The 26,900-nt window shown below is 45.7% G+C and overlaps 1 protein-coding gene across 1 annotated transcript in view; it reads left to right on the top strand.

Annotated features, from left to right (window-relative positions):
- The window catches only part of bcam (basal cell adhesion molecule (Lutheran blood group)), a 31,179-nt gene extending 9,578 nt beyond the window's left edge, over window positions 1-21,601 (top strand). The window contains exons 2-17 of the mRNA XM_041226578.1: window positions 10,496-10,623; window positions 10,858-11,074; window positions 12,179-12,249; window positions 12,370-12,466; window positions 13,076-13,258; window positions 13,508-13,632; window positions 14,495-14,651; window positions 15,145-15,260; window positions 15,534-15,675; window positions 16,203-16,330; window positions 16,980-17,124; window positions 17,806-17,841; window positions 18,300-18,320; window positions 18,946-19,090; window positions 19,376-19,490; window positions 19,935-21,601. Of these exons, the coding sequence (XP_041082512.1) occupies window positions 10,496-10,623; window positions 10,858-11,074; window positions 12,179-12,249; window positions 12,370-12,466; window positions 13,076-13,258; window positions 13,508-13,632; window positions 14,495-14,651; window positions 15,145-15,260; window positions 15,534-15,675; window positions 16,203-16,330; window positions 16,980-17,124; window positions 17,806-17,841; window positions 18,300-18,320; window positions 18,946-19,090; window positions 19,376-19,490; window positions 19,935-19,937 (1,829 nt within the window). The 3' untranslated portion in view covers window positions 19,938-21,601. The remainder of the gene's footprint in view (window positions 1-10,495; window positions 10,624-10,857; window positions 11,075-12,178; window positions 12,250-12,369; window positions 12,467-13,075; window positions 13,259-13,507; window positions 13,633-14,494; window positions 14,652-15,144; window positions 15,261-15,533; window positions 15,676-16,202; window positions 16,331-16,979; window positions 17,125-17,805; window positions 17,842-18,299; window positions 18,321-18,945; window positions 19,091-19,375; window positions 19,491-19,934) is intronic.
- Window positions 21,602-26,900: the final 5,299 nt, after the last annotated feature.

Below are 26,900 nucleotides of genomic sequence, written 5' to 3'. Positions count from 1 at the left end.
CTTCTCTATGCTTTACAAGACCTCTCTGCTTTGCTTTACCTATGCTTTACCAGACCTCTCTGTGCTTTACAATGCTTCCCTATGCTTTACCATACCTCTCTGTGCTTTACAATGCTTCCCTATGCTTTACCAGACCTCTCTGTGCTTTACAATGCTTCCCTATGCTTTACCAGACCTCTCTGTGCTTTACCAGACCTCTCTGTGCTTTACAATGCTTCCCTATGCTTTACCAGACCTCTCTGTGCTTTACAGTGCTTCCCTATTTACCAGACCTCTCTGTGCATACCTCTCTGTGCTTTACAATGCTTCCCTATGCTTTACCAGACCTCTCTGTGCTTTACAATGCTACCTCTCTGTGCTTTACCATACCTCTCTGTGCTTTACAATGCTTCCCTATGCTTTACCAGACCTCTCTGTGCTTTACAATGCTTCCCTATGCTTTACCAGACCTCTCTGTGCTTTACAATGCTTCCCTATGCTTTACCAGGACCTCTCCTGTGCTTTATGCTTTACCAGACCTCTCTGTGCTTTACCAGACCTCTCTGTGCTTTTACAATGCTTCCCTATGCTTGACTATACCTCTCTGTGCTTTACAATGCTTCCCTATGCTTTACCTCTCTGTGCTTTACAATGCTTCCCTATGCTTTACCAGACCTCTCTGTGCTTTACAATGCTTCCCTATGCTTTACTATACCTCTCTGTGCTTTATAATGCTTATCTATGCTTTATCAGACCTCTCTGTGCTTTACAATGCTTCCCTATGCTTTACCACACCTCTCTGTGCTTTACAATGCTTCCCTATGCCAGACCTCTCTGTGCTTTACAATGCTTCCCTATGCTTTACCATGTTGTCAATGTGCTGTATCACATTTGCTGTGCTGTGACTAAAGGGTGTTAACCTGTGTGTGTGTGTGTGGGGGGGGGGGGGGGGGGGGGGGGGGGTCCGTTCTGTCTCCTCACAGTAAAAGCTCTCCGTGTGTCGCACTGTCGTGTTTGCTAATGCGCTTTCGCTGAGAGGCAGGCTGGAGACTCCAGGGAGCGAAGGAAGGATGAAACGGTGATTAAAGGATGAGAGAGGAGAAGATGGCTGGGATAAAGGAGTCATGCATAATGTATAGACACCCCGCTCCATCTCAACATGATTAGATTCAGAAGTCAATATAATATAAACAGAGAGTCCCCGTCCCCCGTCCCCCGTCCCCCGGTGGTTTTTGCCTTGATGGTTCTACGCCTTTACTATAGCTTTCGGTCGCTTTAAAGTTATAAAAAAAACAATCTGTAAATAACGGGAGAGAGAAAAATATTAATAACTCGAGAGAAACGAAAGAAAAATACCTCAGGCAGGCTGACAACGATGTGAGATTGTTTCAAATCAGCTGCGTTTTTAACAGTGTTGGGAGTCGATCCTTTATCTAACGGTCCCTTGAGAAACATTCGGAAGTGGGGAGGTAATTTAGAGATGATCCCTTATCTCTGGGCTTCTTTCTGTTTATCGAGCAGCGGAGGGGGGGTCATATATAATTTAATACATCTCTATATATGAATTTGATATAAGTTTTGTATATGATACGTGCGACGGTCCTGAGTGCATTACTATATGACAGATAACATCGAAACTGTGATTTAATTTCCGTTTCGTTAAGACTCCTGTATGCAATCAAATCCACTATAAAATTCCATTATTCTTCATTCAAGACCCGCTCTCTGATCTACACCGAGCTGCGCTGTCCCTGCACCCCGATGCAAACGACACAGACCTCCGTCGCCAACCCGATACTTGATGCGAGGAAAGGGTCACCCCTCACATGGGGAGAAACCCTAAACCCGTCGCCCAGGATGCGAGGACAGGGTGTCTCTAGTGAGGGACGGGTTTCTTATTGCATGTCATTGGATCTCATGCGCTCCGGTTTTCAAGGCTGTTTCTAACGCGCTATTGGGACAGATGTGACAGCTTTCTCTAATAGGGGTTGCGTGAACTTGTTTTTTGAGGAAATGAATTAGGACATATTCCCGCCCCACAGTTCCTGGTTCATCCAAGCTTGTAATGTTATCCATTGTACTGTTCATGAGCCAGGGTCGTTAGGACGAAACTTGGCCCCCTAACGGAGGCACTGTGCGACTGTCCCTGGGGGGGGGGGGGGGGGGGGGGGGGGGGGGGGGGGGGGTGTCTTGGGGCTAATTCAACATTCCACTTCTGTTCAACTGAGGTCTGTCAACTTTGACTCCAGGGTCTTGTGATTCTGGGAAGTTGTTGTAATGCGAAGAACTTACAGAAATGCTAGCCAGCCCGGGATACATGTTTGTTATTCCACTGAAGAGGACATTTCAGAGGGCTGGATCTCATCAATATCAGGGTGTAGTGCTGTATATTATAAAGACATTTCAGAGGGCTGTGTCTCATCAATATCAGGGTCTAGTGCTGTATATTATAAAGACATTTCAGAGGGCTGTATCTCATCAATATCAGGGACTAGTGCTGTATATTATAAAGACATTTCAGAGGGCTGGATCTCATCAATATCAGGAGTCTAGTGCTGTATATTATAAAGACTTTCAGAGGGCTTAATCCCATCAATATCAGGGTCTAGTGCTGTATATTATAAAGACATTTCAGAGGGCTGGATCTCATCAATATCAGGGTCTAGTGCTGTATATTATAAAGACATTTCAGAGGGCTGGATCTCATCAATATCAGGGTCTAGTGCTGTATATTATAAAGACATTTCAGAGAGCATCTCATCATTATAAGGGTCTAGTGCTGTATATTATAAAGACATATCAAAGGCTGTGAATATTGACTTCGTATATTTCGGTTGTCTTGCGTCCAGTGTCTTATTGAAGTGCAGAATAGGTCTGTAAGTGCTCACTCAAGAGGTTACCACCTAGAGTTCTCAATGGGGGAGGTAAGTGTGACCCGCTGGCGTGTGCCACCTGTCCAAGAGACATCTACCACGCCCCCCCCCCCCCCCCAGGACCTTGCTACTTTTTTCTCATTGTGTGCCATTGTGCCAAAAACTAACAAGAGCACCCAGATTTTAATGAGAGACAGTCCTGTCTTCTATCAAACATTGTTCTCACTGAGCTGAGCTTATATCTAGCTGGCTGACTGTGGGCATTCCTGTTTCATTACAGGCACTCCTGTTTCAAGTGTGAGCCCGCTGCCATGTCGAGACTCGTTCTGACTCCCGCGGAGCTTCTAGGAACCCCCTCCGCCCCCCCCGTCCCCCTGCCCCCCCACCTGCCCCTCACAGCTGTTCTGAGCTCTGTAGCACCTGTTGCTGTTTAATGACTGGCTGTGAAGCGCTGGAGTGGACAAGCCTGATTACAGCTCTCTGCTCCCGGCAGCTAAACCCATTCCCACATTCCAGCGCGCTCAGACAAGCTTGTCCTTCTTTGTTTTTACAGTTTGCGTGTTGGCGGGAGTCTGCTAATTACCCACCCTCCTCTCTGTTTGGTTTCATTTAGCAGTTAGCTCGTTAGCGGCTTTGTTTTTCCAGGCTTTTCTCACTCTTAACTCTAACCTGTTACATTCCCTGTAAAAAAGAAAAACATTCCATTATACAAGTAAAAACAAAGTGAAATACAGCACAGTGACAGCATGGGAAAGAACAGAGAGGTCTGGTAAAGCACAGGGAAGCATTGTAAAGCACATAGAGGTCTGGTAAAGCATAGGGAAGCATTGTAAAGCACAGAGAGGTCTGGTAAAGCATAGGGAAGCATTGTAAAGCACAGAGAGGTCTAGTAAAGCATAGGGAAGCATTGTAAAGCATAGAGAGGTCTGGTAAAGCATAGGGAAGCATTGTAAAGCACAGAGAGGTCTGGTAAAGCATAGGGAAGCATTGTAAAGCACAGAGAGGTCTGGTAAAGCATAGGGAAGCATTGTAAAGCACAGAGAGGTCTGGTAAAGCATAAGGAAGCATTGTAAAGCACAGAGAGGTCTGGTAAAGCATAGGGAAGCATTGTAAAGCACAGAGAGGTCTGGTAAAGCATAGGGAAGCATTGTAAAGCACAGAGAGGTCTGGTAAAGCACAGGGAAGCATTGTAAAGCACAGAGAGGTCTGGTAAAGCATAGGGAAGCATTGTAAAGCACAGAGAGGTGTGGTAAAGCATAGGGAAGCATTGTAAAGCACAGAGAGGTCTGGTAAAGCACAGGGAAGCATTGTAAAGCACAGAGAGGTCTGGTAAAGCATAGGGAAGTAAACCTTATGAAAGTTTCCTATTGAATTTACATTGAAGACACTGAGAGAGATTTCTAGTGCAAGCGTCTGTCATTGAATTCACTGAGTTTCCTTCAGTAGTTTTACGCCCCGCTCTCTCGAGTGTGTCTCAGTTGAGGAGCACGTCTTGTTTACTGCACAGCGGTGAGGTGAGCTGGTTAATTATTTACAGGCTGTGCTTCCAAACTGATGTTTTTCTTCCTGATCTGATCTGCTGACCCAGCTGTCTGTGAGTCAGGTGTTGATCTCTGCTCTCAGTCAAAACATTCTCCCAAGCGCTTTCTGCTTTTGAGTTTTTTGTTTTGTGCAGAAAAACAGATTTGAAATTCCAGCCATTCTCTGACTGCGATACAGTGTGCTGATATGATATAAGATTAGATGTAAACGCCTAGATCAGCATTCTTTTAAAGAGGGCTGGTGATCCTGTTAATAAAGCTAATAAGAGGTCAGAGAATGGCTTTTAAAAATGGTCAGCGCTCCTTTGAAGGGAGGGGTTGGTGATCATGTTAATAAAGCCGATAGGAGGTTTTGATTTCCAGTCTCAGGTAGCACTGAAGGGAGAAGCCCCTTGGAACACTGTGTGTTAAATCGGATGCAGCCACAGAAATCCTGTGACTCTGTTCTTGAAGGAATGGAAAGTTTAAAAACAGCCTTGCTAGCCAAGGATCCCAGTGGAAGTGCCAGCACAGTGAGTCGGGGCTGGGCAGGGGGAGAGAGCAGGGACAAATGCCCTTGAAGCCAGGCGGTGTGAATTCCACAGGATGCAGTGCACCACGTGGAGGGACACTCACTGAGGCAGTGACAAATGTCCCTCTGACGCCAGTCGTGGTCGTGTATTCCCAGTCCCTCTTCCTGCTCCACGTGAGGGGAGAGAGTGAGAGTGAGGGGAGAGGGGAGGAGAGAGAGAAGAGAGAGAGAGATGGGAAGACAGAAAGAGAGAGGGAGGGGAGAGAGGGGGAGGAGAGAGAGAGAGAGGGGGAGAGGAGAGAGAGAGGGAGAGGAGAGAGAGAGAGGAGAGAGAGAGAGAGGGAGAAGGGGAGGGAGCCCTGAGCGATGGAGCGAGAGAGATATGGGGAAGGCTCTTGTCAATGCTTCCCCCGCTCCTACCTCTTGTCCATGGCTTCACTTGAGGATGTGTAGAGGGACTGCAGGATAGGGAGAGGGAGAGAGGGAGAGGGGAGAGGGAGAGAGGGAGAGAGAGAAAAAAGAGAGGAAGAGAGAGGAGGGAGAGAGAGAGAGAGATTGTAAACAGGGTAGAGCTTTCCATGACGTTCCGCACGCTTATCCTGTTCAGCGTGTGAGCGAGGCGGGTGTGACCCTTGTGGGGGGAGAGGGGAGAGGGGGAGGGAGAGAGAGAGAAAGAGAGGGAGAGAGAGAGAGAGAGGGGAAGAGAGGGAGAGGGAGAGAGAGAGAGGGAGAGCTTTGCAATGCTTCCCTACGCTTGTCCATGGCTTCACTGTGCTGTGGTTTTACTGCAGGACACTGTGAGGAGACTCAGTCCTGACGTCCTGTAAACGGATTCTTTCCAGGACGGTCCCGCATTCCTGCAGCGTGTGAGCGAGGCGGGGTCACTGGGGTCCACTGGCATCAGAGCAGCGAGTCTGTCTCCTGTCTGTCAGGGTCTGCCCCTCTTCACCAGCGCTGCAGGGTGCTGCAAACCAGCTGCACTCACTCAAGAGGATGCTCTTGCTGCTGCCGTTGTTGTTTTGAACCAAATTAATCTTCCCAACCTTCACAGGAGTCTAACGCTTACTGAAATATAATCCGCTGAGGTGCGAACAAGATGTGAAAACTCTGCAGGGGGTGAATACTTCTGCCAACCACTGTATTATAGATAGATAGAGAGAGAGAGAGAGAGAGAGAGAGAGAGAGAGAGAGAGAGAGAGAGAGAGAGAGAGAGAGAGAGAGATATGGATGGATAGATAGAGAGATGGATAGATTAGGGGTGTGCCAAGACTCAGACTCCCCTTTTAAGAGCTATTTTCCTGCAGGCATGAAATAACTCCCTTCGTTCACGTGTCCCTTTCTAAACCCAGGTCAAGCTGCCCTTCCCTCACCTTTACAACGTGCGCCGCCGCTCCGTGGCGGTTCAAAGGTGTTTCGAAAGCCGATTTTATTTTTTTTTTATTTTTTTTTTTAGAAGCGGACTTTGCTCTCGCCCCGGACCGCTGGCGTCTTTGAAAATATATATATAAAAAACGATCTTGTTATTTTCAAACACTCGGAGCGGAATTGAATCGCTCTCGATTCGGGTTACTGCAGGGTTTCTGCCTCATTCTGCAGATGCGTTATCGGGAGGAGATTTCCTGAAACAGAGAGTGGAGGACGTTTGAAGCAGACATCACCAGAGCTACCTGTGCCTCTCTCCAGCTTCTGCAGCGCTGTTGTGTATATTTAGCTCTGTGTGTCTGTGTTGTGTGTCCAGTTCATCACTACAGCTGTTACTTGAGTATATTTAGCTCCTTGATGTTGACAAATGTTTGCATTGAAAAACATTTTGCCCCGGAATTTGTCTCTTAGCGAGTGTTGCGTTTGGCGTTCGCTGATGTCAGCCCGCGTGTATTGCCTATTGTTTTGTGATGGGTGTGTTTCTGTCAGTGGTAATGGTTTTGCCGGACACCCTGGGAAGTTATTTCTGTAGCACAGCATCTGCAGCTTGTATTGTTTCATTATATTTGTTTCTGGCACTGTCGACTTCCTGTCAGTGTGGGAGTTTATTAATTGTAGGAAAGTCCCACATTTTTATATATATATATATAAACATTCTATTCTGAAGTCATCATGAGTTGGAACTCTCTCCCGCTTTGGTGTGTGATGCTCCCACCGTCACTAGCTTGAAATCAACTCCCCAGACCCGCCTGTTCTTGCTCTCCGTGCTCTTAAAGCCTGATCTCTGCTATTAGCTTGTTGATGCTGCTATTTCTGTTATTCATTAATTGCTGCTATCATCGGTATTCTGCACTCGTTCCACTGTGCATTTAAATGTATTTGCAGTTGTGTGTTATATATATATATATATATCCAACCTCCATATATCATACCTGAATAAGCAATGGGTTTCCTGACTAACTTTACTTATCAGCAAGCTTGCCTTTGCAATGAATTACATTTTGCTGAGCAGCACGTGGGGTCCACATTAAAACATGGATACAAGTTGGGTGTAGTGTGTGGCCTTGCCCTTTTAATTTTCACTGGCAGAGCACCAAGGCTAGCTGGTCTGTGCCGCTGTAATGACAGAGCGAGTTTCTTCAGAATCCTGGATCAGAGGACATTGCTATATACCTTGCTATTAACAGTACAAGCTGTCATTCGTTTGAGCAAAGTGCCATACCTTCACTTCACTGTGCAAGTCTGTCTGTCTGTCTCTCTCCTAGCCCCTTAGATTGGAACCCAGGCACCCAGAGGAAGGTGAAAGGTGTGTGTGTGTGTGTGTCTGTGAGTGTATGCAAGTCTGTGTGTCTCTCTGTGTGAGTGTGTGTCTATCTGTCTGTGTGTCTCTCTGTGTGAGTGTTTGTTTATCTGTCTGTGTGTCTCTCTGTGTGTCTATCTGTCTGTGTGTCTCTCTGTGTGAGTGTGTGTTTATCTGTCTGTGTGTCTCTGTGTGAGTGTGTGTTTATCTGTCTGTGTGTCTCTGTGTCTGTGTGTCTCTGTGTGAGTGTGTGTTTATCTGTCTGTGTGTCTCTGTGTGTCTGTGTGTCTCTCTGTGTGAGTGTGTGTTTATCTGTCTGTTTGTCTCTGTGTGAGTGTGTGTTTATCTGGATTAGAATATTCTCAGCCTCCTGGGGGGGGGGTGTGTGGTGTGTGTGTGGGGGGGGGGGGGGGGGGGGGGGGGGGGGGTTGGGTGGGTGATCTAGCTGGCAAGCTGCCCAGCCGGAGTACCCCCCCACCTTCCTAACGAAGCCCCCAGCTGAGCGCTCTGACCAGTCGGTGCGGGCAGTCTCTAATTACCCCACGAATTACCCAGTCACCATCTGCACCTCTGCATGGGGGGACAAGCACAGCTGAGTCACTTCGTTAGTGAGCGAGGGGGGGGCTGATTAATAGGAACAGCAATACAAGCGCGGTCCGACATGTTCAATATCCCTTCAGAGGGACTGAGTAACAGACCTGACCGTGTCCCGCAGTAAAAGCACAGCACAGTGTGATACAGCACAGTGACAGCATGGCAAAGCATAGGGAAGCATTCTCAGTATTTGAAACCGCAATTGTTTTTATGAAGAGTAAAGACTGCCGTGTGAACTCCAGAGCAGACCGGCCGAAACAGCTCATTATATTAACCAGAGTGAGCTTTGAAAACACCAAAGCGCTCAGCAGCTCTGCTTGATTAGATAGCGTGTGGGATCTGAAACACAGCCAGCAACACAGGCTGCTAAACCAGGAACCTGAGATGCAGAGACACTGTTCTGGCTCCAGTTAAATGAATGAAGTGTGCGGCTTCATGATCAGTATTATTATGATGATGATGATGAGGAGGAGGAGGAGGAGGAGGAGGAGGAGGAGGATTGATGGGCTAGTTCCCCTGTTTTAAGCAAAGGACTCTTTAAGTTCATCTCACCCTACCACCATCTTGGTGCACACGTTAGGGAATTGTGTTTGCTGGATCTAAGCGAAACCCCAGCTCTACTCCCACTATGCTTCTGTGGTGTTTGGGTACAACCCCTTTTGAGAAACATCACCAACACGTCGTAGCACCTTGAAGGATATCCATGTGTGTGTGTGTTTGTGTGTGTGTGTGTTTGGGGGGGGGGGGGGGGGGGGGGGGGGGGTGGGGGGGGGTCCATTCTGGGAGTTTAAAGCCAGGTTTTATTTCACATTCCTCACATTTCCCTGTGATAGGGAGGCAGACAATGAACAACAGCACCAGTGTCCAGAGAACAGGTTTATTGAACCAGTGGGGGGGAGAGGGGAGAGGGGATGAAGGGGAGAGGGAGCGTGGACATTGCTGTGACACTAAACAAAGATTACTACTGCAAGAAAACAGTGATCAGAGAGGGGATGAAATGGAGAAGGCAGCGCAGGGCTATTGAAGGCATCTTTAAAACCAGCCGCTAATTCATTCTGGCTGCATTCTTTGTAGCAACTGCTTGTCCTCTGCAAACAAAGGGACTTTATTGGGGGCACAGTGACTGGTGGCTGTTTTCTACTGAAGCTCATGAAATCTGTTGCAGCCACGTGTTCCAAACATATGTTCAGCGGGCTCCCTTGTAAAGCGTTCCCGTGGTAGCCTTGCCCTGTATTTTGTGGTTATCCTTTGCATTTAGCTTGCCGTGTTTTTGTTTAATCTGCTTTACCATACCTCTCCGTGCATTATAATGCCTTGTCATGCCTTTGCTTTGCTATGCTTTGCCTACAGGGAAGGGCTAATTTAACATGGTTTGGATTTAAATCTCATATAAAAATGTTTCCCCTACACCAACTGTATCTTATATAATTTCCCCACAGTAAAAGCACAGCGCAGTGTGATAAACCACAGAGAGGTCTGGTAAAGCATAGGGAAGCATTGTAAACCACAGAGAGGTCTGGTAAAGCATAGGCAAGCATTGTAAAGCACAGAGAGGTCTAGTAAAGCATAGGGAAGCATTGTAAAGCACATAGAGGTCTGGTAAAGCATAGGCAAGCATTGTAAAGCACAGAGAGGTCTAGTAAAGCATAGGGAAGCATTGTAAAGCACAGAGAGGTAAAGCTGGTAAAGCATAGGGAAGCATTGTAAAGCACAGAGAGGTCTGGTAAAGCATAGGGAAGCATTGTAAAGCACAGAGAGGTCTGGTAAAGCATAGGAAAGCATTGTAAAGCACAGAGAGGTCTAGTAAAGCATAGGGAAGCATTGTAAAGCACAGAGAGGTCTGGTAAAGCATAGGGAAGCATTGTAAAGCACAGAGAGGTGTGGTAAAGCATAGGGAAGCATTGTAAAGCACAGAGAGGTCTGGTAAAGCATAGGGAAGCATTGTAAAGCACAGAGAGGTCTGGTAAAGCATAGGGAAGCATTGTAAAGCACAGAGAGGTCTGGTAAAGCATAGGGAAGCATTGTAAAGCACAGAGAGGTCTGGTAAAGCATAGGGAAGCATTGTAAAGCACAGAGAGGTCTGGTAAAGCATAGGGAACATTGTAAAGCACAGAGAGGTCTGGTAAAGCATAGGGAAGCATTGTAAAGCACAGAGAGGTCTGGTAAAGCACATTAAAAAACAAGCCATTGTAAGCTAACCCTTATAAAAGTTTCCCCCAATGAAAGCCACTCTGGTTCCTAACCCTCTCCTCTCCTCTCTCCTCTCTCTCTGCAGCCGGGCAGGCCGTGGTCCAGGTCTCTGTCCCTCAGGAGGTGGACGCAGAGCTGGGGAAGTCTGTCAGCATCCCCTGCACCTACTCCTCAGGCAGCAAGACAAGCAACGTGATCGTGGAGTGGTTCATCGTAAGTGCACCGCCCGCGCAGGCTGTCTGTCTGTCTGATAATAATTGTAAGAGAGGTTTGATCTCGTGCAGTTTGGGTGGGGGGGGGCTGTGCTTCTCTGCCGTTCTCACAGACAGGCTAGATCAGTCCAGCGGGGGGCACTGTAGTTGATGGTGGCGCAATCTAGGGCACGGCTACTGACTGTCAGCCATTCAGAAACCATAGTTAACCCCTTGCTCTCTCTCTCTCTCTCAGACGGAGCGCGGGGGGGACAGACAGCGCGTTGCCTATCGCAGCTCCTCGGACTCCGGCACAGATAAGAACACAGAGCTGTCAGGCCGGGTCAGTGTGGACCAGGACTCCTCTCTCTCTCTCAGCGCTGTGGAGATCGGGGATGAGAGAGACTTTCACTGCCAGATCACTGCGGGACCGGCGGGGAGCGGAGAGGGCAGCGCACACCTGCGAGTTTACTGTGAGTATAGAGAGAGAGTCACACTGTCACACAGACCAGCTGCAGGTCTACTGTGAGTATAGAGAGAGAGTCACACTGTCACACAGGCCACCTGCAGGTCTACTGTGAGTATAGAGAGTCACACTGTCACACAGGCCACCTGCAGGTCTACTTTGAGTACAGAAGGCAGTGTCATCCAGTGGTTAAAGTCTAGGGCTTATGACCAAAAGGTCACCAGTTCAGATCCCAGCCTCTGCCACTGACTGACTCACTGTGACCCTGAGCGAGTCACTTCACCTCCTTGTGCTCCATCCTGCGCATGAGATGTTAAATGAAGGTCCTACTGTAGTGACTCTGCATATAATACACAGTTCACAGCCTGCCTCTATAAAGCGCTTCGTGAAAGGCATTATATAAAAATTAAGATATTATTATTGTAGAGAGAGACAGAACCACTGTCACACAGACCAGCTACTGCATGAGTCTACAGATAGAGACACACGCACAGAGAGAGATACATAGTAACACACTGCATAGCTTTGAGTCTGCAGTGAGGAAAGACACACAGAAAAGGGAACCTTTCAGTTCTGCTTGAAAAACACGCAGCAGGACAGCCCTGCGTGCATGTGAAGGCAGCTCAGGGAGATCACAGAGGGATCTGATACAATAGCAACGCTGTGTTATTGTAGGTGGTGTTTTTACAACAAGGTTTCTGACGGGTACAGCTGGTCATGCAGATACCATCAACCCCCAGCATGTCTCTCTGACGCACACAGATAGCAGCTAGAGCTGCTACACCCACAACACAATGAAACCACCAGTGCCATTTTCAATACCTGAAACGCTTCACTCGGTCTCTTCTAGTTTCAATAACACTGATGAAGGCACTAGAGCCCAAACGCTGGTCTGCTTGACTCGCTCTCTTCTAGTTTCAATAACACTGATGAAGGCACTAGAGCCCAAACGCTGGTCTGCTTGACTCAGTTTAGTTTCAGTAACACTGATGAAGGCACTAGAGCCCAAATGCTGGTCTGCTTGACTCGCTCTATTCTAGTTTCAGTAACCCTGATGAAGGCAGCGTTTGTCTGGTTATGAATGTATTTATTTTTATTCTTCCCCTCTCAGCTGCCCCACAGACCCCTGAAGTCAGCCCCCAAACCAAGATCATCTCAGTGACTGACCTTTCAGTGTCAGAGGTAAGAATATAAAAAACAAATCATTATTGTGCAACAACGGTCATTGAATAACCTGTACTGCCTGGACCAATCAGCATGATGCCCTGTTCCAAACTCCTCCCCTTTCCTCTCTTCTGATAGGTCAGCACTTGCACCAGCAAGAATGGAAACCCCGCCCCCAAAATCATCTGGTACAAAGACTCCACCCCCCTTCCTGAGGTCACAGAGAGCAACGACAGTGAGTAGCGAATCACAAGAGCCACACTTGTCTGCTTGACTCGGTTTCTTCTAGTTTCAATAACACTGATGAAGGCACTAGAGCCCAAATGCTGGTCTCCTTAACTCGGTCTCTTCTAGTTTCAGTAACACTGATGAAGGCACTAGAGCCCAAACGCTGGTCTGCTTGACTCGGTTTCTTCTAGTTTCAATAACACTGATGAAGGCACTAGAGCCCAAATGCTGGTCTGCTTGACTCAGTTTAGTTTCAGTAACACTGATGAAGGCACTAGAGCCCAAACGCTGGTCTGCTTGACTCGGTCTCTTCTAGTTTCAATAACACTGATGAAGGCACTAGAGCCCAAACGCTGGTCTGCTTGACTCGGTCTCTTCTAGTTTCAATAACACTGATGAAGGCACTAGAGCCCAAATGCTGGTCTGCTTGACTCGATCTCTTCTAGTTTCAATAACACTGATGAAGGCACTAGAGCCCAAATGCTGGTCTGCTTGACTCGGTCTCTTCTGGTTTCAATAACACTAATGGAGTCACTATTTCTCTCTCTGTATTGCTAGATCTCAGTCTATATCAATGTAAATTGTAGGTATTGTTCTCTCTTTTGTACCTTCACAGATATGTACATGGTGCCTCGTGTAGTGAAGGAATCGTCTGGTCTCTACACCGTCACCAACACACTGTACTTCAAAACCAGTAAGGAGGACAAAGACTCCGAGTTTCACTGCCAGGTGGAGTACAACATGCCAGGGGGTAGGATGGAAACCAAGGCCTCCCCCAAATTCAACCTGTCCCTGCACTGTGAGTATTCACCAAGCAAGCTGTACCGCGGAGTGAGGTTAAATATTAAAAACGGAGATACACTAGAGAGGTCTGTGGTTATGATGGCTTGTTTCCCCACAGATAGTATTGTAGTTCTGATACACAGCTGTGTTCTGTGATTCTCTCGTTTGAGATCCAATAGAGGTGCTGTCCAGCGAAAGTACGTTTTTTTTTTTTTTGGCGTTGCAATGATGTCATGCATTTACCATACCACCCCCCCCTCCCCAGATTACACGGAGGAAGTGACCTTTGCTGTGGTGACCCCGAAAAAGGTGAAGGAGGGCGATGATGTCATTCTGAAGTGTAAGGCAGACGGTTTCCCTGAACCAGAGTACGAGTTAACAAAGATTCAGGTGAGAAAACACACACACACACTTTTACTGTGGTAAACCTTTTTTTTATAAAGGTTAGTTTACCATGGTTTGATTTTTTTAACATGCTTTACCAGCCCTCTCTGTGCTTTACAATGCTTCCCTGTGCTTTACCAGCCCTCTCTGTGCTTTACAATGCTTCCCTATGCTTTACCAGACCTCTCTGTGCTTTACAATGCTTCCCTATGCTTTACCAGACCTCTCTGTGCTTTACAATGCTTCCCTATGCTTTACCAGCCCTCTCTGTGCTTTACAATGCTTCCCTATGCTTTACCAGCCCTCTCTGTGCTTTACAATGCTTCCCTATGCTTTACCACACCTCTCTGTGCTTTACAATGCTTCCCTATGCTTTACCAGACCTCTCTGTGCTTTACAATGCTTCCCTATGCTTTACCACACCTCTCTGTGCTTTACAATGCTTCCCTATGCTTTACCAGACCTCTCTGTGCTTTACAATGCTTCCCTATGCTTTAATAGACCTCTCTGTGCTTTACAATGCTTCCCTATGCTTTACCACACCTCTCTGTGCTTTACAATGCTTCCCTATGCTTTACCAGACCTCTCTGTGCTTTACAATGCTTCCCTATGCTTTACCAGACCTCTCTGTGCTTTACAATGCTTCCCTATGCTTTACCAGACCTCTCTGTGCTTTACAATGCTTCCCTATGCTTTACCAGACCTCTCTGTGCTTTACAATGCTTCCCTATGCTTTACCACACCTCTCTGTGCTTTACAATGCTTCCCTATGCTTTACCACACCTCTCTGTGATTTACCCTGCTGTCACTGTGCTTTATTACACTTTGCTGTGCTTCACGATGGGGGAGTTGTTATTTTTATCTCTAGTCGGACGGCAGCATTGTGGAAAAGGGCACCTTCTCCGGAACGTTCACCCTCCGCTCGGTAACCCGCGACGACGGGGGCAAGTACCGCTGCGAGGCGCTGGATTTCGATTCGCCCGCAGAGGTCAAACTGAAGAAGGAAGTCACTCTGTTAGTCCACTGTGAGTGTCCCCGTCCCTGTAAGCCTTGTCTGTCCACACCTGCCTCATTTCTGTTGAAAAGCGTTTGCCCGATTGTGAGGAAACTTGCTAAGGGCTTTCTTTAAGAGGCAGTTGTTACACAGTATTCTTGTAAGGTGAATAGAAGCAGTCTTCTTCTCACACTTGCATACAATCAGATAAATCTTGAGTCTTACATCTCCAGTTATTCTCAAATACAAATGGAAAAGGCATGCTGAGTTAATCAGTATATGAAGGAAGCAGTCTGCGGTTCACGATTACATTTCTCAACATGCAGTGGTCACGGTGATCTGCCTCCTTATTCACATTACTGATGGCTCTCTCTTTTTTTTATTATTTCAAGTGGTGGCTCCTTGGGGTGAACACCCCTGACTTGCTGGTTTAGTTCATGTGTTTGGAAATGGTTGTGTGTTCTTAGATCTGACTCAGTGTGTGTGTGTGTGTGTGTGTGTGTGTGTGTGTGTGTCATTCACAGATCTGGACCCGGTCACTGTGTCTCCCTCCAGCTCCGTCTCAGTTCCTCTAGGGGGCAGTTTGGAGCTGGGCTGCACCACCACTGGCTCGAAGACACCCTCTTTCATGTGGAAGAAGGCGAGTCGTTGTGTTTTATTCAATTTCAGCTTGGCATGTTAAAACTAAGACCTTTTTAAACAATCCGACTGCATTTCACTGGTCCTTCTATCTGGAGTCTAGTTGTTTGGTTCTCAGTGTGTGCGTGAGCTTGTGCGTGTGTGGGTGTCAGTGAGTGTCTCTCTGTCTCGTGCGAGTGTCTCTGTATCTCAGTGTCTGTCTTTGTGACTGTGTGTATCTCTCTTAGTGACTGACTGTCTCTGTGTTAACCCGCTCCTCCTCTCTCTGTCACAGGGCTCCCAGGTGGTCTCCCAGTCTACTCCGCTAGTCCTGAAGGAGGTCTCGTTCGATGCAGCAGGCAGCTACAGCTGTGTGGCCAGCGTGCCCGGCGTCTCTGGACTGGTCAAGGAGGCCAACGTCACCGTCACTGTTACTGGTGAGTAACTGGGAACACTGGGGCACCCTCACACAGCGTCAAAGTGAAACACACCAACAAAACAATAAATAAATCAAAGTAACCAGCTGAGCTGTAAGGAAGAGCCCTGCGCCGCTGCCCTGTATAAAAGATTAACCTGGTAACCTGTGAGGTTTCCCCCCATGCTTTTCCCCTAGTTATACTGTGCATTTACCACGGTGTACCCTGGTTTGCCATGTTTATTAACAGGCTTTCCCAGACCTCTCTGTGCTTTACAATGCTTCACTATGCTTTGCCACTCTTTCACTGTGCTTTACAATGCGTCTCTGTGCTTTACCAGACCTCTCTGTGCTTTACAATGCTTCCTTATGCTTTACCAGACCTCTCTGTGCTTTACAATGCTTCTCTATGCTTTACCATACCCCTCTGTGCTTTACAATGCTTCCCTATGCTTTGCCACTCTTTCACTGTGCTTTTAACTATGGCAGACTTTTATAAGTGTGTCTTCTGTCTGTCTAACGCTTGTCTGTCTGTCCCATCTGTCTCAGGAAAAGTCCAGATCGTTCACCTGCCCTACAGCGGCCAGGTATCAAAAGAAGGGGAGCTCCTCACTCTGTCCTGCACGGCTCAGGGTCACCCCGAACCCCAAATCTCATGGACCCCCGCTGGACTGGAGGTCAGCGAACCCCCCCCCCCCCTCACCCCCCATACACACACATTCAAACAACCATCTTCATTAAAAGCGTAGCTTAGAGCAGGGTTTCCCAATCCCTGTGTCTCCTGGTTTTCATTCCAACACCGTTCTCAATTACTTAATCAAACCTTTAATTGAACTGATAATGTGCTTTATTAGACCTTTTTAATTGTTCTCAGCTCCTAAAAAGTTGCTGATTTTTTTCAAGTTACTTATAAAACTGTCTAGTTAACTTGAAATCTCCCGACTGTTTAAAAGCTGAAAACAATTAAAAAGGTCTAATTTAAGCTAATGAATAGTTCAATTAAGTAATTGAGAGGTCAGTTGGAATAAAAACTAGAAGAAACAGGGGGGTTTAAAAAACACCCTCTGAGTAGAGCTCTGAAACATGTCTCCTCAAAGCTGGTACAGTACATTTACATCTGAGTTACACTGAGCCATTCTAACACAGCACCACATTTAATTAATCTCTTAGAACAGACACTGTAATGATGAACACGGTGCGGTACGGAAGCCAGCAGCTTGCACCATCTTGAAGGCACTAGCCAAAACAATCTTTCAAGGGCCATCTGGAATGTGTGACGGGTAAGAATCTGAATTCGGTAGCTGACTCTCTCTCTCTCTCACCCAGGCTATCAGCTCAGTGACAGGGAACAAAGTGACCAGCACCGTGACCCTGCCAGTGACCCCCATGCTGGTGGACAGCGGGGTCACCTGCGAGGCCAGCAACGAGCACGGCTCAAGCAGCAAGAAGTTCAAAGTGACGATCTACAAAGGTCAGCATCACACTGTAGCATTCTTCAGATAAAACCCTGTCCCCTGTCAAAGGAGCTGAGATCTTCCTTGAAACATTGTTACAACCTGTTTAATCGCAGGGATGGAAATAAGCCCGTTCCACAGCATTCTGATCCAGTTTGAGTTTAATAAGACACACCTGAGCTTGTTACCTACACAGACACTGCGGCTAATCAAGCTTGTAGTAATTATTCGTCATTTAGCAGACACTTCTATCCACATGTGACTTACAGAGACTTGCATCAACAGCTGCTGCTTTAGAGTCACTTCCAATAGGACCTTGTTTGTATGACGTCTAATCCAAAGGACGGAGCACAAGGAGGTTCAGTGACTTGCTCATACAGTGAGTCAGTGGCTGAGCCAGGATTTGAACCTCCTGGTATCAAGCCCCTTCTCTTGAACCACTGGACCGCCAAACCTCCTCTCTTATCAAGCTCGTAGTAAAACCTGGAATGGGTGAAGCTGCCATGCAACAGGAGTCTTATTTCCACCCCTGAAACAAGCAGGACTGTGCCAGCGATCAGTCCCTCGTTGAGTATAGATAACTGGTTCAGCTGCTCTGTGTTTCCCTCCATGCATGTCTCTCTAGTTCTTTGCTGCAGTGGTTCCACTTCTCCTTCTCATTTTTCATTGCTTTTATTTATTTATTTGTTTATTTTCAGAAACTCCAACAGTCACTCCTCCTGTAGATACTGAAGGTAAGCGGGCTCCTGCTCTACAAACTTATAGCACAACCAAGAGCGACCGAAACACACACTGGGTATATTTACACACCCATACTTCCTGCTAGAGTCTGAGAAGGAAACCCAAAGCAAGCAGACAGGAGTGGTTATTAGCACGTTGTAGGGTCTAAAGCAACCACGTGTGTGTGTGTGTGTGTGTGTGTATGTGTGTGTGTGTGTGTGTGTGTGTGTATTATTACTGGACGTATAGTAATGGTTTAGAATAACTGTATTGTTGTATTGTTGCTTGCATTGAGAGTGGTCCACCTGGGTCTCTCTTTGTACTGGCTGCTGGCAGAAAGAACAAATTAACTCCCCCCCCCCCCCCCCCCCCCCCCCCCATGGGAGTTGTGTCTTTCCCTGCTTGTGTTCTGTGCTCTGCCTGTCTGTGTGCCCCTAACCCTCTCTCTCCTGTTCCATCATGCTGCCTGCAGTGGACCCCATACACAAGACAGGTTTGTATTGATCTGCCTCTTCTCTCTCGCTTCTCCTCACCTCGTCCCTCGCACGACCCATCACACGCTCTGAAGCGGACCGGGCTTTATTAACCCTTCATCCTGCTGTCTTTAGTTAGTCACGTTCTGGACCTCGCAGTTAATCGTGTGCTGTGCAGACACGGTCTTCAACAGCGCCCCCTATAGGTTGTTCAATGTATTTTTGTTCCCTTGTGTTCCCCATGGCTTGTCCGAAATTCATCCGTAGCTGCTAAACTGTCGACAGTGCTGAATCTAGAAATACTAAAAGCAGCTTAGGAAGGATTAACGTTTCGATAAGAAGTTTTTCTTGGCGTCTTCAGCGTAAAATCAGTGGAACATTTTTTTAACTAGAAGTCTTTCTCAATGTCTTCAAGGTAAATTTAATGAGAAATGTTTCCACTACAAGTCTCTCCATGTCTTTGGTGTAAACTCAATGACAAACGTTTCCACTAGAAGTTTTTCCGAGTGTCTTCGAGGTAAATTTATTGACAAACGTTTCCATTAGAAGTCTTTGATTGCGTGTTCACTGCTTCCGTATGCTGGTTTCAGGTGTGTCTGTGTCTTTTCAGCCGTGTGTTTCTCCGTCTCTCTCTCTCTCTCTCAGCGAATCGTCAGGAGCAGGGAGGCAGCAGCGCGGCAGTCATCGCAGTCGTGGTCTGTGTCCTGTTGCTCCTCATTCTCGTCGGCTTCCTCTACTTCCTTCAGAAGAAGGGCAAGCTGCCCTGCGGCCGGCAGGGGAAGGAAGACATGTGAGTTCGAAAGGGTCTTTCTCGGAGCGTATCGACTAATTATACAAAACTCATTACGGGTCTCTGCAGGACTTGGAAATAAAGACTCCCAATCTCTCCGGATTGAACTAAAGTTTAAAGCACTCCTGTGGCCCTCAGTGGAGCTTTCAGAATCAAATTCCCCATCTAATTTGACACTTGTTCATTTGATGTTGCACTGAGAGGTGGTTGCATCTGCATTAGCAGGGTTTATTGGAAACAGCGTCCATTGGTTAGCTGTTTATCAAACCTCTCTCTCTCTCTCAGTGTGAACACAGAGCCTAACGCAGACGAGATAGTTGTGGAGATGAAGTCTGGCAAACCCAACGAGGAGGCGGGACTTCTGGACTCCAGCGGGCGCCAGAGGCCAATGCGAGATCAGGTGAGGGGTCAAACCCATTGGGGGGGGGGGGGGTCCAATCAATCAATCAATCAGTCAATCCCTGTCCTGGAGGGCTATTCCACTCCTGGTTTTCCATGAGATAACGAATGACCTCAGGGTTTGGATGGAGGTGTAGTTGGTTCAGATTAACCATTTATAGCAGGGTTTAGGAACAAAGACCAGCAGTGAGAAAGTGCTCTAGAGTTTAAACAGTAACCAGACGGACGTCAGATACAGCTGTGTGGATTCTCACAGTGAGGGTGTGTGCCGCGTCAGGTTATTTATTCAGTCTTTTCCAATCACACATCAATGCTGTACATATGTGTCCTCGCACACATTAATGTTGTAGTGCATCATAAATTAGTTTTCTCACCTCTTATGAGCTTTATTAACATCATCATCCCTATGAGTTTAATGGTTTTTTTTCTTTTCTGTCTTTCGCAGTGATGAGGACAAAAAAAAAACACAAAGCCTCTTAAAGGCAGTGGAGAATTCTGGGGGAAAAGTTTAATAAAACTGGTGGCGCGTCGAAAGGGCACCACCTAGCTGTGAAAACCAAGACTGACCTTCCCAGTCAAGACCACACCCTCCATCACAGGAGAGAAAACAAGACAAGAAACTGTTCTGTTTGATTTTTTTTTTGTTTTTGTTTTTTTTTTTTGTTTTATCTGACAAGATTTGTTGGAAGACAAAAGAAGTTCAACGCTGTCTGCCACCGACCTAGTCCTTTTTTTCCATCAAATTCCATTTTATAATGAATTCCTGATTCCAATTCCTTCGAGGGCACTGGAATTGATGTTTTATAGACGTCATAATAACCGCTGTGATCACTCAACTGCTTCCATTTAAAGACCTTCAATCGAAGGGAAAGCGCTGTCACTGTGGCAAGAATCTCTATTATAACAGAATGCTGCAGAATTGCGATTTTGATCAGCGCTGTGCTGGAATTGATTCAAATGTAATGGGAATTTGGAATTGGGAATTAGGAATTGATTTTAAAGCAGAATTGGAATTGGAAAAACAGGCACGGATCCCACTTCCTAACACCATTATCTCCCAGTTGTAAATACTGAAGCTTGACCGTGTCTCTATCGATGCATGCAGTCCTGCAGGGAGCCTGTCTGAATTAACACTGTATCTAGACCTGCACTGTAACTGTTCAAACAGCTAAAACAATTGTGTGTAATTGTCTATATATATATATGACATTTAACAGTACACAGATCTTTTAAACTAGTGTCACCCATTGCAATTATGAGTTCTGCTGTCTTGTTTTTGTATAATGGCTTGAGAAATGAACAAGAAAATATGAGCGATTTTATCTTTTGGCGCATTTTATTATTATTACTTTATCGATATTTAAAGATAGTGTATTTTTTCAAAGAACTGGACAATGCTGTCGATACCACAGCATGAGATAGCACCCCCCCTTCCCTTTTCTTTCTCTTCTTTTAAAACCATCCCGTCCAAACTGGTGAAGCTCGCATCAGTACTGCTGTGTCTGTCCAACGCACGTGCGTGTGTGTGTGATGTTAAACGTTCATCCTCGATGTCTGCATTTCTAAAAGGCTGGGCGCCGGTTGCTAGGGCGACCAATGGGCTAGCAATGCAAGTGTCACGTGACCCCCCCACTCTAGAACTACTCTGTATAGTTGAAACACAAAATCCACTTTATTGATGTGCTCCATATAAAATAATCTCCACCCATTGCTTCTCCCTTCCTATTATTATTACCACTGGAAACTAGTGTGCTTTGCATTTTATTTTAACATGTTTGTAATTGTTAAAAATAAAAGATTGTGAAAAATGCAATGTGGATTCCATCCAATTTAGTTCTGGGTTTCATTCAAATTTTGACCTTTCTTTTACTGGATCGTTTTTTTTTTTTTTTTTTTTTTTTAATATAGAAATATGCTTTATTTTCTGCTGCTTTACCGTTTTTTAGGTTGCAATATTATTTGTGTTGTTTTTGTAAGCCTGTGTGTGTGTTTTCAGGTAAAAGTCGCACGACCTTGCTGTAAAAAAAAAAAAAAAAAAAAAAAAAATAATGGAAATGCTTCTGAAGAAAAAATATCCACAAAAGATGTAAATAAACTGGTTCGTCCCCGAAATCTGGTTGTGTGGAGTTTGTGCAAGAAAGAGGTTCTGCTTGTTAGCAGGGGTGCAGTGCTACACTGATGTCATGATATGCAGGTCGCTGTACGATACGCCAGCGCTTCTCAACTGATCTCTCAATTAGCTGAACTAAGCCTTGTTAATTGTTTTCAGTTAAAGAACTGGAGATTTCAAGTTAACTGTAAAATCGTACCAGTAACTTGAAATCTGCAACCTGTCAGGAGCAGAGAACAATTAAAAAAAGGACTAATTAAGCAAATGATTAGTTCAGTTCAGGGTTTAGTTCACTGACGGAGAGCTCAGTTGGAATGAAAACCAGCAGACACATAGCGGGTCCTCCTTGGGAAGCACGGTGGGCTGCTTGTAAGATAACACAATAACATCCAAAGATCTTCTCATGTAGGGCTGTTTTGTCAATGAGATGGGGAGAGTCTGTATGCATGCTCAAAATGTTATTCTCCATTCAAGAAGAGCTGCAGTGAGCTGCAGTGAGCCTGTGGTCTCGTATCACGACACAAACCCCTCTGAGAGGATCCGACACATCATGAAGAGAAAGTTCCCCCAACTCATTGACTGCATGCGGGATCGCGGCACGCTTCTCTATTATGAGCAGCACAGCAATGTGGAGGCTGTTCACGAGCCTTCAAATACAACTGGTGTAACAAAATACACAGGAAAGGTTACAGAGAGGGCACCATCCCATCAGTCTATCCCTCTCTCTATCTCTCCCTCTCTTCATCCTTCCCTCTCTCTCTTCCTCCTGGGCTCCCTCTATCTCTTTCTCCCTTCCTCCCTCTCTCACTCCTCTCTTGTCCCTCCCTCCTTCCCTCTGTCTCTTCCTCCTGGTCTCCCTCTATCTCTCTCTCCTCCCCTCTCTCTCTCTCTTCCCCCTGGCCTCTCTCTCTCTTCCTCCTGGTCTCCCTCTCTCACTGTTCAGTTTTTAGCTCTTGCCCCTACGTGGGTGCCCCAGCTCCATCACCTTTCTGCTGGCGTCCAGACCCCCGCTCTCCCCTCTCCTCCCCTCCTTCACTTCTCTCTAATGAAATACTTGGTAGCTGTACAGGGCTCCAGATCCCCGCTCTCCCCTCTCCTCCCCTCCTTCACTTCTCTCTAATGAAATACTTGGTAGCTGTACAGGGCTCCAGACCCCTGCTCTCCCCACTCCTCCCCTTCACCTCTCTAATGAAATACTTGGTGGCTGTACAGGGCTCCGGACCCCCGCTCTCCCCACTCCTCCCCTCCTTCACTTCTCTCTAATGAAATACTTGGTAGCTGTACAGGGCTCCAGACCCCCGCTCTCCCCTCTCCTCCCCTCCTTCACTTCTCTCTAATGAAATACTTGGTAGCTGTACAGGGCTCCAGACCCCTGCTCTCCCCACTCCTCCCCTTACACCTCTCTAATGAAATACTTGGTGGCTGTACAGGGCTCCAGACCCCTGCTCTCCCCACTCCTCCCCTCCTTCACTTCTCTCTAATGAAATACTTGGTAGCTGTACAGGGCTCCAGACCCCCGCTCTCCCCACTCCTCCCCTCCTTCACTTCTCTCTAATGAAATACTTGGTGGCTGTACAGGGCTCCAGACCCCTGCTCTCCCCACTCCTCCCCTTCACCTCTCTAATGAAATACTTGGTGGCTGTACAGGGCTCCCTGGTTACCACAATAGCACCGACCTGTCTGAACACAGCTGGGCTACAAATCTGCAGCTTCAGAACAAGGTGTTTGAAGAGATTTACTCAGCTGCAGCCTCACTGCACAAGTTTATGTTACAGTAAAAGACACAATCTGGTCAAGCTTAAGTTTTACCGTTAAAGCTGTCAACATCTACACAGTAATCTATTGTATTTACTGGTTAATCTTCTCATTTAGAAGCGTGTTGGTACATGTCCGGAATTATGATGGAATGGACTGTTAGGTCACTGGTAAAGGCACTTGGTTATTCTTGAGATTTAAAGGTAAATGTCGGTAGTAATTATTATTTATTAATTATTAAACAGTCATTTAGCAGACGCTTTTCTCCAAAGCCACTTACAGAGACTACATTAAGACTAAATTAACATGTATTTATACTAAAGTAATACAAAAATGACTACAAAAGATTTAGAAGTGAGTAGTTTTGAGATTTTCGAAAAACTACTCACTTCTAAATCTTTTGTAGTCATGTTTGTATTACTTTAGTATAAATACATGTTAATTTGGATTCATATGTTTTTTTTTTTTACTGACTATGCGAACGAAAAGACACAAAAGCTCCCGTTTTCCCATTGGAAATAGTGATATTTTGAAATATCACTGTCCTGGTCACAAAAGCAAAGTTTGTGGGGAATAATAGCCATTTTCTATACTTTTGAGGCATAAGCAATTAGGAAATAACACTTACTACCCAGGAACAAAAAAAAAAATAATAATAATAATTTGTTACACGGTGTTATATATCTCCCAAAAGACTGTTTTGAAGCAATCAATAAACGGTGGGGGTGGGAATGGGGGGAACACGACAGAATCCATTCTAGCCACCTTATCACACGTTCCCCTAAACATTACGAGTTTTCGGCAAGGCTTTATAAAATAACTACGTTTCGTATCTCTTATTATAACTTTAAAGGATAGTGTTTGAGTAAATGCGATAAGAGGCGCTCTGCTTCTTATGTATGCATATATATATATATATATATATATATATATATAATATATATATAATATATAATGTGTGTGTGTAAAGGAGACAGAAAAAAACCGAACACAATGTAATTAATCATCACAGACGCTTCATAATTAAATAGCGGGCCGACGCACCTGCTTCTGTTGTCGGCGATCAATACTGAACACGCTTCTTGAATGAATACATGAATTAATTAAATAACCGTCAAAAACTCAAACACAATTCAGAACCCCGTGGGGGGGAAAGTATAAAGGCACAGTCGAGCCATTAACTCCATTTTGAACGCCTGTCCTCTCGGCTCCCACCTCACCTGCGTCCCGTCTCGGTGTCCACTTTGAACAGCCGCCAGCCGGCCAGTCTCCCTCGCTTCCCAGCGGGGAGGCTCATTAGCCGCTCTAGTTTAAAAATCCACTCCGGCGAGAGATGTATACCGCAGGGACAGGGCCGTACAAAAGCGCGTTGTTTTTAAATTGAAGATGTTCAGCCTGGGAAAGGTCAATCTTTCCTGAGGAATTGTAATAATACCAATAACAAGAAAACACGACCGTGATTACATCTTCAAAAAGCTATATTGATTCAGTACCTGTCTGCCATAAATGTTTACAAACTACAGACCTGTTCTTTCAGCGTCTCAAAGTTTTCCCGCTTTAAATAGTCGTGAGACTTTATTTATTTCATCTATTTTCCCTGAATAAGGAGAATATCGTTGCTTTATTATTTAATGTGGTCTTTTTTTTTTTTTTAACTGTTAACGTTTGACGGGGCGAGGTCGAGAATTTGCCTTGCTAAGAGTACGTTGAAAAACACATCTGCATTAAACCGATAGAAAACCCAAGAGTTATACACAACGACACCGCCAACGTTATAAAATTCACCTTCAATTCACAACCACTGCATTTGTATCATTAGCACCGGCGGTGTTATCACTACCTCCTTTTGAGAGAGAAAGACAGAGAAAACACTTTTCTTTTTTTGTAATGCATTGTCATGCCTGTTATTAGCACAAGCGACATTATCACTGCAATCCATTTTCTTCGTGTGCTTTTCTGTTGCAGATGCAAAGTGTCTGTCAGTGAGTATGTATGTCTGTCTGGCTTGTGTTTGTATGCGTATCTGTTACTGTTTGCCTGAATATGTGCCTGTCTGTATAGGAGTGTGTGTTTCTGTCTCGTTTTCGAGCGTCACTGTGTGTGGTTGTCTGTCTGTCTGTGTTTCTCTGTCTCATTATTGAGTGTCTGTCTGAGCGATCGTCTCTCTTTTTGTGTTTGCACAGAGGAGGGATGATTGCTGACTAACAGTCCGACTCTGGATTCATTCTCCGCACGTCATCCAGAATTCAATCCCAATCCCAGCTCGTTATCGACAGCTGTGCTGAGTCCCGCTGTGAGGGAAATAATTGTGTCCCAGCGGGCGGGAGGGAAAGAGAGATAAATAAAGCAACAACAAAAAAAAAGGCTTCTGTTTCTCCTCCAATATTGAGTTATTTCTTTCTCAATCTGCCTTTACAGGGTTTTGAGCCGAATCTGAGTTTGATTAATAGCAGCACATAGCTAATTAAAACAGCTTGAAGTTTATGAGAGGCACTAATTCATATCTGAATCACTGTGCAGATCTTAGAGATCCGATTCAGCATTGCTGATTGTAATAATAATAATAATAATAATGAAATGGAACATTTGGAAAGTTATATTTAATTTTGGTAATCAAATGACTCCATTTAAATGTTGGGATGTACAGCCAGTTCTATTTGAGTTTACAGGAAAGACGCATTTTCATTTTAGTTTGAAGTCGTCTCAGTTTTGCGCCAGTCTTCCTTTCCGGTGGTCAATTCCAAACTTGTAATCTTGAGTAAAAGTAATCCAGATTTTGCAATCTTCTATTTTGTGATCGAGGGGGAAAAAACTGATTTTGTTATCGTAATTATTTGTAATCTGGATACTTGTAATCTAGTCACATTTTCTGCAAAAAATCCCAGATCAAAATGATCCAGATAAAAAGAATCTAGGATTACAAAAATCGGACCGCTGCTGTCCAGATTAAGAGCAAAATTGTCCCCACCCCCGGGCCTTTCATGGACCAACCAGCTGCTGCCCCTGTTGATTGACAGACTTTGCAGCCAGTAACCTTGAAGACCAGAGGATTGAAGGTTGCTACACTCTGTAAAATCTGAAATTGGTAACTCATTACAATTCGTGTTTCTTATAGTATTGCATCGTGATTTTGAAGCTGAATAAAGTTCAGTGTTAAACTGATTCGTTTTCCTATTGAACGAATCATTCTGTTTTTATCCACAGAATAAGATTCACCCCAATAAGGCAGTTAACAGGTCCCGTGGGTGTAGTTTGAGGCAGGGTTAGTGGATGGAGGGTTATGATAACACTGCACTGAACCCAATTAGAGAAGAGAGCCGTAAATATCCCAGAAACGCCTTCATCACCCAGCAGCACTGCAGCCAACTGAACTCTTTATAAATATCATGAACAAACTGCAGAGTCAAGCAGACCAGCGTTTGGGCTCTAGTGCCTTCATCAGTGTTATTGAAACTAGAAGAGAGCGAGCCAAGCAGACCAGCATTTGGGCTCTAGTGCTTCATCAGTGTTATTGAAACTAGAAGAGACCGAGTCGAGCAGACCAGC

The sequence above is a fragment of the Polyodon spathula genome, chromosome 24 (assembly GCF_017654505.1).
Source record: "Polyodon spathula isolate WHYD16114869_AA chromosome 24, ASM1765450v1, whole genome shotgun sequence".
NCBI lineage: Eukaryota > Metazoa > Chordata > Actinopteri > Acipenseriformes > Polyodontidae > Polyodon > Polyodon spathula.
Note: the sequence above shows the minus strand (reverse complement) of the source record. Positions and strands in the feature narration are given on the sequence as shown.